The 16001-nt window shown below is 36.7% G+C and overlaps 2 protein-coding genes across 2 annotated transcripts; one reads left to right on the top strand and one right to left on the bottom strand.

Moving 5' to 3' along the window:
- The first annotated feature begins 3021 nt into the window (after nucleotides 1-3021).
- On the top strand, nucleotides 3022-4756 carry LOC129947208 (uncharacterized). The gene is made up of 2 exons (XM_056057676.1): nucleotides 3022-3192; nucleotides 4195-4756. Exons 1-2 carry the CDS (start codon nucleotides 3051-3053, stop codon nucleotides 4542-4544), a joined length of 492 nt encoding a protein of 163 aa, XP_055913651.1. The 5' UTR covers nucleotides 3022-3050; the 3' UTR covers nucleotides 4545-4756.
- Nucleotides 3184-4977, bottom strand: LOC129947207 (uncharacterized). The gene is made up of 2 exons (XM_056057675.1): nucleotides 4751-4977; nucleotides 3184-4142 (listed from the first exon to the last, which is right to left on the bottom strand). Exons 1-2 carry the CDS (start codon nucleotides 4975-4977, stop codon nucleotides 3257-3259), a joined length of 1113 nt encoding a protein of 370 aa, XP_055913650.1. The 3' UTR covers nucleotides 3184-3256.
- Between the last annotated feature and the right edge of the window lie 11024 nt (nucleotides 4978-16001).

Below are 16001 nucleotides of genomic sequence, written 5' to 3'. Positions count from 1 at the left end.
TATTCCCGGAAGAACCTACAATGATCTGTGTCGGTGGAGAAGTATTCATCGAATGTGCTCGGTCAGACAGACAGACAGACAAACGTACGAGCAACGTACGGAACGTACTTATACCTTAGAACGAACAAACGCCGACGATGATGACGCGACGTATATAACAGACCTGATTCAAGCAGAAAATGCCCCTAAGACAGGATAGTTAACATGACAGTTTGCCAATAACAGATAATTGAAGTTCAAGTAAACAGAAAGTTTCAATATAGCCAATACCGATGGGAAGTCGTCGGGTTCGTCGTCGGAACATTTTCCCTCTGCGATGCGATGCGAGTACTAGAGCTAGAGCTGCTGAAACTGATGGTGTTCAAAATATGCGGAGGCATATTGGGGCGCACAAAGGCGCATGATGATACACTCTCGTGCGTTCCCTATTCCCGTAACGTGATGATAGCAATGGCAGCTTTGGAGTTCGGAGTCATATTATATATGGCCGATTCGAATGCTATATGCTTTCATTGTTGTTTCTAGAGGAAGGATATGCACTTTGCAAAATTAACGCTCCCAGCAATGGAATTGAATTTTCAGTTTCTTCTTTCCTGATCGATGAAAGAAGTACATATTGCAGTCATTGTGCTCGAATTCCAATTCCTCCACAACGCTCTGTGGTAGCTTTATGGTTTATTATTTTTATTTGTTTTCCTTTTTTTCTGTGGATTTGCTGTTTTATTTTAAAAAGTCACACAGTGGAAATGGATTTTTCGCAATAACATTCCTATATCAATATACGTTTGGATATGCATGTATTTGTGTATCGGAAATGTATAACAGTAAAACAAAAAACCTAAACCTATAAAGTGTGAATTTCCATTTTATTGACACTCATGGGAACGCGTTATCCAGCTAGACTCTAGATGCTAGACGTATTGTGAAAAATTAAATTCCAAAATGAAACTTTGAGCAACTAGTTGCTTTTTCAATTTATTTAATATTTAATTTTAAACAAAAAAAAAAAGATTTATAAATAGAAACAATTATCAAGCTCTTTAATATGTAAATTCAAAATCTAAGAATTTTAAAAAGAATTTAAAATAAAACACAAATGAGATAAAAATAGTTTACTACAAAAAATCAAATATAAAACAAAGTGAATTATTTGGATGACTTCCAACTAAGATGTCTAGTCTTATTGCAGCTAATTTGTAAATATATTTCAAGACTATGTATTGTATTAATTTTTAATAATAACATGCACAGTAGAATCCCTCTATTCTATTTTTCAATCTTCCTTAGTTTTAGAAATATCAAGACTTTTCCGCCAAATCGTAAGCGCTAAAATAAATTGAATCGTAAACGACAAATCAAAAGTTTACTGCTTGGCCTTAAAACTTCTAATACCTTGAGTCGTTATTGTAAATTATTAACTATGTCATGACAGTAACCGTCAAGGCCTTATGTGCTATTAACAAATTTGAATTTTTAAGCTTTCTTTTTTATTAAAGATGTCGTTTTCAATAAATTGGTGGAAAGGGCTCGATATGTAATTTTGGTTGGGGTCAAAATACTGTATGGCTCATAATATTGTAATTAAAATATCGTATAACAAAAAAATGTGTTTCAAAATACTGTATGTACAAAACTTTGTATGATCAAAATACTGTTACTCAAAATTCTAAAAATTGATCTATCAAAACTTAAACGTGTTCGTGCATTTCGTTGATTTTCAAAAACTGTACTGTTGCAAGAGTTCTTAAAGATCTCAACATTCATAAATCCACTGGTCTGGATGGTATCCCCGCTATTGTTCTGAAGAGGTGTTCTTCAACGTTGTCAAAACCACTGCGTGAGCTTTTTCATCCGTCTTACTCTTCAGGTCTCGTTTCGAGCGGATGGAAAACTGCATTTGTCGAGCCTATCCTCAAAAAAGTCGAATCTAATTACTGAACTATTGCACTTACGTCCCTTCTTTCCAAGATCATGGAAGCGCTGATTATTTATCAGCTCAAGAAATGTCTTGAAGATCGAAAGCTTCTTAATGACCTTCAGTACGGCTTTGGAAGCAATAGGTTCACTATTCATGTTTAATCTCACTGAACAGTGGAGCAAATCTTTACATCGTTTTGGAGAAAGTAAGATTATTGCACTTGATATTTCAAAACCATTTGATAGGGTTTGGCATCAAGGTCTCTTATCGAAAATGCGTGCTTTCGGTTTTCATGAATCCCTGTTTCATTGTATTAGTAAATACCTTTCGGATCGTTCACTTCAAGTAGTATTGGATGGATTCAAGTCTGAAAACCTCAAAATAAATACTGGGGTGCCCCAGGGCTCTGTTCTATCTCCAACACTATTCTCTTTTTTATTAATGATCTTCTGTCTGCAACTTCTAATCCAATACATTGTTTCGCCGACGATAGTACTCCTAGCTTTTCATATTCGTTTTCCCTCTTCTTCGGATTTGGAACTACCGCGACAAAATGACAAAATGAAAATGACAAGCGCATTAAATTCCGAACTAAACAGCATTGTACGATAGGGAATAAAAAACCGCGTGTAATTTAATGCTTAGAAAACCCAATGCTGTCTTGTATCGTTAAAGCGAGATATACCCCCTTTGACATTATCCATGGATGGCACTTGCATCAATGAGACTTAACTTCTCGATATTCTCGGTAAGTGCGTCACCAACCACCTCTTGTGGAACGATCACATACGCGATATCGCCAAAAATTCTGGGTTTCCTTAGGCCGCGGCCACGCAGTAAGCGGCTGAGCGGCTGAGCGGCTGAGCGGAAAAAAAAAAATATAAAACATATGAAATCACATAGAAGCGGCCACGCAATGAGCGAGCGGCGAAACAAAATTCTGAGCGGCTAAGCGGCGCCGCTCAGCAACCAAACCTGTTTTAATGCTAAGCGGCGCCGATCAGCAACCAAACCTGTTTTAATGCTAAGCGGCGCCGATCAGCAACCAAACCTGTTTTAATGCTAAGCGGCGCCGATCAGCAACCAAACCTGTTTTAATTTTCAGTAATGTTCTGAGCGGCAAGAAGTTAAGATGGCGAAAGTAAATATTGAGTTGTTAATTTCATGTGTGCAATCTCGAACAGATTTATGGCAAGATAGAAATGCCAATTTTAAAAATAAAAATATTACTGACAAATTATGGAAGGAAGTTGGTGAAATTTGTGGTTTAAGTGGTAAGTTTTTATTTAAAGTTTATGTGATACATAGTTTAGTGCAAAGCAAGTTAACGCCTGTGGTTTAGTGTGCAAAATCAAAAAAATACTCCGTTATTTTACTTCGAACATCCAGAGCTGTATGGGTACTTCTATTAAAACGGTAACCTGCTGCTGCTGCATTGCTTGTTCGTACTGCGTCGTTTGGCATTGCTGATGTTACTTGTATATAATCCAAATCACTGTCTCCATCGCACTCTCTCACAAAATTGTGCAGTATGCAAGCACATTTTATCAAATTTATCGCCGTTCTCGGTTTCGTTTCAATGTTTTTTTGCAAAAAACGCCATTTTGACCCCATTATTCCAAATGCACATTCTATACATTTTCTTGCGGTTGAAAGTCGATCGTTAAAATGTTCATTTCGTGCATTTAAATCCCTCCGTGGGTACGGTCTTAACAAATAAGGTTTCAAAGGATAAGCTTCATCACCTATCAAAAAAAACGGTAGTACAATATTTGATTCGGGCAGTGCTTGTGGAGGAGGCACATTGAACTTCTCAGTTTCAAGCAACGTAAATAATTTGGAACCTGCAAAAGTTCCGCCATCACTTTGTTTTCCTCTTCCACCAACTTCTATTGTGAGAAACTTTTTGTCAGCATCAGCTACAGCTTGCAGAACAATGGAGAAATAATGCATATAATTGAAATAATGTGATCCAGAGCTTGCTGGACATTTAATTTGACAATGTTTGCCATCAATACTGCCAAAACAGTTAGGGAACTTCCATCGCGTATAGTAATCGTTGATCACTGTTTTAAGATGATCTGTTGTTGGAGCAGGCATATATTCATTAACAAGTTCTTTCCATATAATAACAGAAGTCTCCGAAACGATTGCACTGACTGTGCTTCTGCCCATACGAAAAGCAAATGCCAAATCCCTAAAAGAATGGCCAGTAGCAAGAAACCTGAAAATATTATATAATAAAAAATAATATAAAAAATATCGTTTTTTTTTAGGAGTGGACGCAAAAAACAAGTGGAAGAACGTTAAAGACACGTATCGTAAAAACCTCCAAAAAATACCAAGACCATTATCTGGATCTGAAGCAACTTCCATTAAAATAAAATGGCCGTTCTTCGAATCCATGGCATTCATTAAAGATACCATTGTGCCGGATCCAACTGAGGGAAATTTGTCGGGACCTGTGGATGCTGCTGATGACCTTAACCTCACTGCTGTATTGGGTGATTTGCTGGGCGATGAAGAAGAAGTACTAAAAACACAACACGATAGCCCACGCCCATCCGCCACATTAGCCAAAAAAAAAGGAAGAGCTCAGCCATGGATGTGGATTCCGAATTTTTAAATTTGGAAAGGGAAAGGCTTAAGTTGTTAAAAACAGAAATGGAAAAGGAGGACGACTGCGACGATTTACAATTTTTTAAAAGTTTATTGCCGTTTATGAAAAAAATTCCATTATTGGACAAACTGGAAGTAAGGGGAGACATCCAAAAGATTATTTTGGAAAAACTTAAAACCAATGAACAAAGTTGAAATAAAAAATATACATACCTTAAAGTTAAAACTAATCTCTGCTCTGGAGCAATAGCAATTCTTTGTTTTATTAATCTAGGACGCACTTTTTCAAGCAGCAAATCAAAAGATTCGATAGACATACGTAGATATTGCCAGAATCTATCTGGAAATTTTCGTAGATTTAAAAATAAATGATTAAATTCTCCAAACTCCGATCTTAATTGGTTAATTGGATGAACACCAAATCGTCTTCTTTTTTGCATACGTTTAAGTAATTTGTACACAAACAAACGATTTTCCGACAGTAAAATACGGCGAACTGTTCTTGACAACGGCATTTTAACTACTAATACTAATCGCTCAAAAACAGTCGCTCAGTGCCTGGCCATACGTCGCAAGAGTTGCCGCTTAGCCGCTCAGCCGCTTAGTGCATGGCCATACGTCGCTTAGAGTTGCCGCTCAGCCGCTTGCCGCTCAGCCGCTTAGCCGCTCAGCCGCTTACTGCGTGGCCGAGGCCTTAGGCGATGCAAGATTTATTTCACCCCTTCTGATCTTTCTGTTATCTACAAGACTTATATACGTCCAAAGCTTGAATGTAACTCCCATTTATAGGCTGGTGCTACTGCAACTTACTTAAGCCTCTTGGATAGTATTGAACGCAGAGCATTTAAATTCATAAGTTCATTTACTTCACTTGAACATCGTCGTAAGTTTTTTTGTTTCACCCTTTTTTACCGTTATTTTAACGGCTTATGCTCTAGTGAAATAGCCAGCTGCATTCCTCCCCTTAAACAGTGCAACCGTAATACTCGTGCATCTAGGAATGCTCATCAGTATACTCTAGAGTCCAACTTCGGCCGTACTGTCAAATACAGAGATTCGTTCTTTAGCCATACTACGCGAATGTGGATTGCCTTACCAAACTCTGTTTTTCCAAGTTATTGCAATATTCAGGAATTCAAAACCAATGTGCACCGATATCTTCTTTCAAACCCTCTCTCCTCTTCCTAGTGCTAACACTGTGTCTCTGCATAATAAGGGTAGTAATATTCCCTTGAGTGTGCGCTCATTATAAAAAAAATCCACCGAAAGAAATAACTCTCTTTACAACTCTACTTTCGAAAAATTGAAAACTTATTGCCAAAGTGAGTGCCGAATGAAGCACAAATCGATCCTGCTGTGCACAAGTTCTTTTGCAAAAAGTTCATGATCTTGATCTGGTATACTATTGGATCAGTTTATATTTGTAAGATCTCAGAGATTTCCGTATTCTCAAAAATATAAACAAAGTCCTCATACAAATGTCTCACTTTTGCTGTAAGAAATCTGAGAACACAATTTTATGATTCGATTTCTCAAGAATTCCCTATCGTTAATTTTATTGCGAGGTGAGAACAAATAATGGGATGTGTTTATATTTCATTCTCAGAAATATAAACTGGGTCTAGTAAGCGATTGTCGGGAAGCGAATCCATTCACAGGGAGTGACAGTCTGATGGGTATTGTGGTGTGATAGTATCGTTTGAATATTTTTTTTCGACAACGAGTCTGGGAACAACGTTTCATTTGACGACCTTCAAACAAAATTTGTGACAAAAATTTAAGACAGTAATTTGGGTGACCTCTGATTCAAACAGGATGCCCATTCCGCAAATTTCCAAATCGTGTTATATATTGTGTCAAGTGTTGGCTTCTATATGATATATCTTTCTTGGTTTACCAAGACAAGTTAGAGATTAGTCCAATTCCAATGCAAAGATTCATTTTTGATATAATACCGATTACCAACTGTTGGTTGGTACAATACAAATTGTGGTCTACGCATTAAATGCAGCATGTTGAGCTGGCTTTCACCTTCACGTCATTTGTATTGACAATGAGAAATAATAAAATAACTAACCATTTCCCTGACGCGCTAACCATTCAAGTTAAAGTTTCCAAAAGCTTCGGATTAAATAGCAAATGGGATGATTATGCCTTTTTCATGTAAACCGCACTACAAAGTTATTTGTTTAGTGGTGAAATGGAGTCTTAAGATCCTCATAAATATTAATTCTGCTTCTTAAAATACTTTTAAAGCCATAAATAAGTTTCCTTTCATAATATTATTGGGCTATAAAAACCGGGTACAATTTCGCGAACAGAGACATATTTTTTTAAATAATTTTCAACGGTTTTTAAACGGTGTTATGGTGAAAGTCTTGGCATGATAATTTGACCGGTATCCCTATATTCAACTGAGTTGAAACGGTGTTACTGCATCTGCATACTCCCTGATGTTTACAAAAAATCAAAGTACCACAATTGTTTGAATTTGACTAATTTACAATAAATCAGCTACCATAATTGACATACTCAGTTCTTTTTTTTCATTTCTAAAAATGTAGCACTAAATTGACGGTCTTTTAAAAAACCGCTATTATAAGAGATCTCTGACATTTTGTCTGTCTGAACCTCTGCTGAACTGCCTTGCTTAAAACAAAGAACCTCAGGTTTTATGTTATTTTTTAGAAGTGAAGTTTACAGTACAGAAAAACTAATGAGTGATTATTTTCTTTCTGGCAAAACTGATTTTGACAACTTGCGAATGCATCAGGTTTTCCAAAAAAACCAATGCGTTATTATTTTCGACTTAGACATAATGGTCTTGACAGCTTACATACGTTTAATGTTTTGTATCACTGTCAAACATCTTCAGTTTGGTCTATTGTTGAACCATGAACCGTCTTAGAAATAAACAACGCTTGAATTTTATTAGCAAAATAATATAACTTTTAAGATAATTCATCGCGTTCTGAGGCGACTTACTTAATTACTTAAGGTGGTGCTACAGTCCGGGTGGACCTGGGCCTCAACCAACATGCGTCTCCAGCCAGCTCGGTCCCTAGCTAGATGTCTCCAGTTTCGGTTGAGATCTTCACCCACCTGAGTGCGCCACCTGAGTCGCGGTCTTCCTCTACTGAGCTGTCCGGGATTGGATTCGAAGACCTTCTGGGCTGGAGCGTTGATGTGCATTCGCTCTACTTGACCTAGTCCCTATTTCCGTTAACTAGGTCAGAGTCGCTGTATAGTCCGTACAGTTCGTCGTTGTTTCTTCTCCTAAATTCTCCATCTATGCGTACGGGACCAAAAATCACCCGAAGAATTTTTCTCTCGAAGCATCCTAAGACGCTCTCATTTTTCTTTGACAGGGTCCAGGCCTCAGCGCCATAAATCAGAACCGGGATGATGAGTGTCTTATAGATGGTGATTTTGGATGCTCGAGAGAGGACTTTACTTCTCAATTGCCTTCTAAGTCCAAAGAAGCAGCGATTTGCAAGAGTTATTCTTCATTTTATTTCAGCGCTGGTGTCGTTGCCTGTGTTAATAGCGGTCCCTAGGTAGACAAAATCCTTAGCTACCTCAAAGTTATAGCTGTTCATGGTGACGTTTTGTCCAAGACGTCGTCATTCAGTGTCCTTTTTTGATGACAGCGTATACTTGGTCTTGCCCTCATTGACCACTAAACCCATCTTCTTCGCTTCCGTCGCAATGCTCAAAAACGCTTCACTGACATCACGCTTTGATCTTCCAATTATGTCAATATCTGCCTATCCGAGTAATTGAATGGGCTTTTGGAAGATTGTGCCTCTGGTGTTGACAGTTGAGTTTTGCACAATTCTTTCTAGAACGATGTTGACAGTCCATCGCCTTGTCTAAAACCTTTTATGACATCAAACGCATCGGTGAGATCTTTGCCGATCTTGATAGAGCAGCGTGCATTCTCCGTCGTCATTCTGCACAAAGGATAAGTTTGACAGGGATGACAATAATAGACATTGCTCTGTAGAGCTCTTCCCCATGGATGTTGTTATACACGGCTTAAAATAAATAAAGAGACGGTGGGTATCGATTTGAAGCTCCTGGGTTTTTTCCAAGATCTGCCGTACTGTGAATATTTGGTCGATAGTGGACTTTCCTGGTCTAAAGATACACTGATAAGGACATATCAGGTTTTTGACGATCTGCTTCAGGCGTTCACATAATACGGCAGAAAGGCTCTTATATGCGATATTAAGTAGATGATGCCTCTGTAGTTGGCGCAGTTTAGAGGGTCTCCTTTCTTTTTTATCGGGCACACTATGCTGAGATTCCACTCATCGGGCATGCTTTCTTCCATATTTTGCAGATGAGTTGGTGCATGCTCCCTACCAGGTCATCGCCTGCTGCTTTGAATAGTTCGGCAGCGATGCCGTCAGCCCCAGCAGCTTTGTTTGACCTCAGTTTGGATATAGCTATCTTCACTTCGTCAAGGTCGGGTAGGCGGAATTGTTGATCTGCGTCGCCGAGGTTGAGTATTTCTATCTCCCTTACAGCGGAATTCGGTTCGTCATCGCCGTTATATAATTTGGAGAAGTGATCTTTCCATATTCTCAGCATTGACTGCGGTTCTACTACGATGTTCCCCTGATCGTCTTTACAGGCTTCGGTTCGTGGCTGGTACCCTTGGGAGTTTTTTTTACCTTTTGGTAAAATTTACGAATCTCATTCCTGTTGTGACATCCCTCTATCTCCTCGATTGGCGCTTCTCGTGCTCTCTTTTTTTCCATCTTAGAAGCCGGTGTTTCTCTTCTCTTTTTTGCTCGTAGAGCTCGCGAGCAGCTCTAGTTCTTTTGTGCAGCGCCGCTTTGTATAACTCTTGTTTCGCTGCGTGCGCTTGCCGGCATTCGTCGTCAAACCAGGGTTTTCTTCTTACAGTACTTCCTTGTTTTGACTTGGATCGGGATACCCGTAGCCGTACCTTGGCTACAACGAGTTAGTGGTCCAAGTCAATGTTTGTTCGGATATTCTGTATACTGGAGAAGTGTCGTGCGTCGATCGCAATGTGGTCAATCTGGTTGACAGTTGATTGATCAGGAGATTTCCATAAACCCTTGATATTGAGATGTGTGAAGTACGTACTAGCTACCAGAACGTCTCGCCCCGCAGCGAAATCGATCAGCCTGAATCCTTTGTCGAAGGTGGTGTCGTGCAGGCTGTATCCTCCGATTATACCACCAAAGATGTTTTCTCCTCCTAGTTTGGCATTAAAATCTCCTAAGACAATTTTAATGTCATAATGTCATGTCAGATGAATCCACGAAAAATAGTTTTATACAGTTTATCCAAGAGTATTTTATGGTTCACCATGTTAAAGGCTTTAGTTATATCCACGAATAGTACAGCACACTTTTTTTAGCATCTAAACCTTCTTGTAAAATGCAGCGAAATTCTAGAAGAGCCTCCTCAGTAGAAAGCCCAGCCCTGAATCCAAATTAGAATGGACTCAAAATTGATTTTCAACTCCAGAGAATGTATTTTCAAAAACTTATGATTATGGCTTCAAACTAATTAAAACTTATATTGAATATTGTTTTCAACACTTGGAAAATTTTGAGAAAAATCGAATAAATAGTTTTTTTACAAAAAATAAAAACCTAAACAAAAAAATTAATAAAAGTTGGTAAAAATTAATTTTCGACTCAAATATCTTTTAAAAACTTTGAGATATTGGCCTTAAACTACTTTTATCTTTTAAAAAATATTGTTGTCAATATTCAGTAAAATTTTGAGAAAAATCTAATTTTCAGTTTTTTTACAAAAAATAAAAACCTAACAAAAAAACAATACTAAAAGTTGGCAAAAATGGACTAACGAATCAAATAACTTTTCAAAAATAAAAAATATTGTCTTTCAACTCTTTTTATTTTACAGAAAATATTGTTTTCGATGTTCAGTAGTTCTGTTTATACAAATCCAGCAGTCCGTTTTTTCATAAGAAAAAAAAATCTACAAAAAATAGTACGCAAATTTGGTAAAAATTGATGTTCGGTTCTTAATATCTCTCAAAGAAATGCTACTAAAATTGGTAAAAATTTGTTTTCGACAAAAAATTTATTTAACAAAACTAGATTTTCAAACTAAACTATTTCTTTATATGAAAAACATTGTTGGTAATTTTAAATTTTTTAAGAATAATTCAACTACAACTTTTTAAAACCAACACGAAAACCTACAAACTTTTAAGCAAGACAAATCGACAGACGGGAGTTGAAGTTATCAGTGTGGGTCGCATCCCAGCCTCTTTTTTATAAATAAAACAAAACTGGAGAATAATATATGTCATCTTAAATATTTTTTGAACAAAAAAATTATTTTATCCCCAACATAAAGTTATGCAACGAAGAATTACTTAAAAGTTGGTAAAACTTGATTTTCGAATCGAATATCTTTCATTAAACATTCAAAATAATACTTCAATCTAATTTCATTTCATCAAAAATATTGTTTTCAGTTCAAGTAAAGAAAAATTCTAAAATAATTGAAGGGATTGACTTAAAAATGTTTTCATTCTTTGCTAATTTTTTTTGTTAACGGATAATAATACATTTTTATAAAACAAGAAAATATACAAAAACAACAATAAAACTGATAAAAAATGGTTCTCAACTCAAGTATCTTGAGAACAAAGAAAAATATTAATTTCAAAATTTTACAAAAAAATCGACAGACGAACACGGACAGAAAGTTATCAGTGTACTCAGTCTTTTTTTAAAAATAAGTGCTAGAATATTTTTCGACAGCAACACTATTCTAAATCAATTTTCACCTTTTTCAAGTACTTCGATTTTTGTTTAATAAAAACTCTATGAAACGTGCCTAAAATACTTGTAAAAAGTAAATTTAATTTGCTTCGACATAAATTTATTGAATTGTTTCGAATCTGCAACACTCACATACAAAGTATTACAAACATGAAGAGCAGATATATCTTTTGAAAAATGAACTCAACAGTTCTTAATCAAGAACAAAAGGTATGGGTTTATAAAAACAAACTAACCATGAACACTAAATGGCACGTTAATATTTTATTTATAGCGCCTATGTGTGTTCGTGGCAAAATTTCGTAATTAGTTCCTCTCTTATATCCTCACATTTAATCTATTGACCTCTTGATGAAAGGTATACCTTTGTAAATAGGCCGATATCTAAGGCATACAAACTAAATTCAAAAGGAATCGTTTTCCACAAACATTCGATTTCATTGTCTGGCGTTTTCTGGCTTAAAAAACTTATAATAATGATCTAATGAATGAGAAGGACATCGAAACAAATTTCTATAAGATGCCAGTCTCACGCAATCGAATCGAGGAAGACCGACGAAATAGAAAAACGTACGTACGATTAGAAAAGAAAATATATCCCCCATGTGGACAAATAAAATTCAGTTTGACATACCACGGTAAACTCAATAAAATACCGACTAGTTTATTAAGGTTTTACACACTTAAGCCAAGGACTCACAACAAGAATCATCTTTATAGGTACGAGTAGGTACACACATACTTATAGTATATAGATGTTTCTAGGTAGGTATATGGATGTTCAAACGTTTCGTATGAAAGGAATATATGTATGTATGTGTATAGCAAACGAGTTGGAATTGTGAACGTTACAAGATAAACCTAATCCCTAAGGATTCACCATTATATTTTACCCCTCTAGCAGCTAAAGCAAAAAACCACACAGTTTTGACCTTAGCCCAGGCAGTAACATCAGTATCAAATTTTATGCAATGGTAGCACGAATATCCTACTTATTTCTTTTTGTTGTATTTGTTAGTCTTGAATGGACAAATGTTTTTATTATCATTGTGTGTGTTGTCAGCGAAGGATATCAATTTATCTTGGCAATTTTTTACCGCCCCCCAATGTACCATTAGTGCCAACATAAACAAGATTCTCTCTTTCTTTTGGCTTGTTGTCATGTTTGATAGGGACTTTCTTCGGGTCATTATTTGAAAGGGAGCCATAGATAAATAAGCCGCATTGAAAGAAGACGAACGAAGTGGGATAAAATTGCAAAGATGAAGAAGCAAGCTAAACCAACAACAACGGTATACAAGAAAAAAATAAACGTGTCCGTCCGTCAAGTTGAGAAATTTTATTGCAAGTTGTCCTTGAAGCTTGAAGCCCCTTAGCGCATAGTACACAACAAAAAAAATGATACAATTGAGTTGTCAAAGTGTCTAGTTGTTGATGAAATCTTCAACATAGTTATGTCCTATCCATCAGTAGAGTATAGAGGTAATAATTGAGTTACTATATTTATTTGTGTGAAGCTCTTGATAATATAATTTTGAGATAAAAAATGTAATAATTTAAGGATGATTTAGGATGACAGTTGTATTCTTGGGCGTTCAGAGAGTGTGTAGTTAAGTGTGATTATCCAGAGCTAAAGTAAATTGTTAAAATGTTTGATGTATAATTTAGATATAAATGGAGAAATGATGAAAAAGGGTGCCTTAATATGTACAAATGTAACATGTTACAAATATGTGACACATTTTAGTTTGAATATTCGATGCTGGATGCAGTACCTGGGTCCCGATGGAAAGTGCGTAAGACTGTCATGCTGAATCTTAGGAGGAATTTTAAAAATCCTCCAAGAGTAATTCTTGTCACGAAAAGAGCTTTCTCAATATAGCCGTTCGGATTCAGCTTAGTCTTAAAACTGTAGGTCCCTTCCATTTTTGAGAACATAACTCACACACAAGAATAGTTGATAGTTGTAAGTCACTAGCTCGTGTTGCGCCACCTTTAAAATAAAATTCTATGAATGAAATAGAATCAGAAGAATCAGAATGCTTTAAAGGACTATAACCACAAAATTAATTTTATACACTTTACAAATTGTGGTAAATTTTTAATTGATACTTGATGATTTCAGAAATATCAACTAATAAATTCGACATACACTTTGAAGTGTGCCACATTTCAGTCAACTTAAAGGTTTTTCAATAAGAAATCAGCTGTCACTTTTGGAGATATCTTTTGATATTTGACAAGTCATTATTGAGGAAAGAACAATACACGTTTTGCCAACATTTTTTAACAATTTTGCGGTCACATTTGACCCGTGATGGTTAGTGGGTTGAACTGTCATGCCAGAGGTCTCGGGTTCAATCCCTGCCTCTGCCATTTAATGTTTTTTTTTCGGGTACTGCCTCTTGCGAGGAATTGAAAAATCCTTCAAAGTAATTCTTGTTTTCTTGAAGAAACCTTTCTCAAATGAGCCGTTTCGATTCGGGTTAAAACTGAAGGTCCCCTCCATCAGGTATGATTGAGAGCTGTAAGTCACTAGCCCCCAGTTCTAAACTTACTGTTGCGCCACCTAATGTGTTTATTTATTTATTTATTTAGTTGACAAAACTAAAATACTTTTTGTAAGCTGTAAAGCGTTGACAAATTTAAGGGTTTTTTATAATTTACAGGCACTCAAGGGATTTTTAGTAACCTTTATATGTTTATATTTACATATATTTACATTCTCGATGTGCGATTTAAGAAAGAATCTCTATACTTGACAGTACGCCCGAAATTGAGCTCAAGGGTAAACTGATGAGCATTCCTGGAAGTGCGAGTATTACGGCTGAATCGTTTAAGGGGTGGAATGCAACTGGCTAGTTCAACAGAACATTGTTTGTAAAAATATCGATAAAACAAAGAAAGGCATGAAACATTGCGGCGGTGTTCTAGCGATGTAAATGTTTCGATTATAGTTCTGTCACCCATCATTTTTAAAGCCCTTTTTTGTATTCTATCCAAGAGATTTAAACTTGTTTGGGGGCACATGCCCCGATATGTGAATTATATTCAAGCTTTGGACGGATAAAAGCTTTGTAGATTATAGATATATCAAAAGGGGTAAACATTTTCTCGCATCGTAGGAGAAATCCTAAGCACCTGGCAGCATTTTTGGCTGTATCGAATATGTGATCATTCTATAAGAGGTGATCTGTAATACACATATCGAGTACTGATAGTTGATTAGTTTCCTGGATGCAAGTGCCACTCATAGATAGTGGCATCGGGGGTGCGTTACGCTTTAACAACAGGAGACAGCATTGAGCTTTCGAAGCATTAATTCTACACGGTTTTTGATTCCCCATCGGACAATGCTGTCAAGATCAGAATTTAATGAGCTTATCATACGCTGCCGTTGAAGTCCCACATCCGAAGGACATGGGTGTGAATCTAGAAACGAATATAAAAAGCTGAGGGTACTGTCGTCGGCGAAACAGTTTAATGGATTAGAAATGACAGACAAGAGATAATTTATGAATAAAAGAAAGAGAGTCGGTGACAAAACGGAGCCCTGGTGGACACCAGCATTTATTTTATGAATTTCAGACTTGAAACCATCTAATACAACTTGTATTGAACGGTTAGAAAGTTAATTTCTAATCCAACGAAAAATAGATTCATCAATACCAAAAGCACGCATTTTCGATAAGAGAGTTTGGTGCTTTTTAAATATAAAGTGCAATAATCTTACTTTCTTCAAAACGATGTAAAAATTTGTTCCACTGTTCGGTGAGATGAACCATAAGATCACCAGTGGACCTATTGCTAGGAAAGCCATACTGTCGGTCATTAAGAAGCTTCCGTTCTTTAAGATATTTCTTAAGCTGAAAATTAATCAGCGTTTAAATGACCTTGGAAAGAAGGGACGTAAGTACAATTGGACGATAGTTAGAGGGAGAGGAGGATTCCTTTTTTAAGGACATGCTGGACAAATGCAGTTTTCCATCCACTCGGAAAGAGACCTGTAGAATAGGACAGATGGAAAAGCTTACGCAGCTTTGCCAGCGTTGAAGAACAACTCTTCAGAACAATAGGGGGAATTCTATCCGAGCCACCATATTTGTGTATGTCAAGGTCTTTCAGTACTCTTGCGACTGCACGAGTGAGAAGGTTCGTCCCATAGAATTATTTACGCTCTCAAGAACAGGATGACTCATGACACTTTTTAGTAGCGCCGAACAGCAAACTGTGCTGCAAGCGATTTGGCTTTATCAATCGAGCTTACATAGGGAGTCTCATTGTGGACGAGCGCTGGAACCGAAGATGACATGGTGCTTCGTACGTTTTTTACAAATGGCCAGACATTTTTACTACCTTTGTGACATTGTTGGCTTTCTCATATTGCCAAACGGTTCTCATGGGTGTTTTTTCTTCAACAGTTTTTTTTTGACATGAGAAATTTGGAGATGCGATACAATGGTCTGATGTGCCTATAGGCGGTAATACACTGAATGTTTATTTATTAGGGTCAGACTTAAAAAACAAATGTAGGGTGTTGGCGGATTGACCTGCAACGTCAGGGATTCGAGTTGGCTCATCGACAAGCTGAGTTAATTGATTTAACTCAGCAAAGATCTAAACATACCTTCCTTCCGGCGTTGACTGGCCAGAATAACGAAGCC

This window comes from Eupeodes corollae, chromosome 2, assembly GCF_945859685.1.
Source record: "Eupeodes corollae chromosome 2, idEupCoro1.1, whole genome shotgun sequence".
Classification (NCBI taxonomy): Eukaryota; Metazoa; Arthropoda; class Insecta; order Diptera; family Syrphidae; genus Eupeodes; species Eupeodes corollae.
The sequence above is the reverse complement of the archived record's forward strand: the minus strand, read 5'-3'. Positions and strand labels throughout refer to the sequence as shown.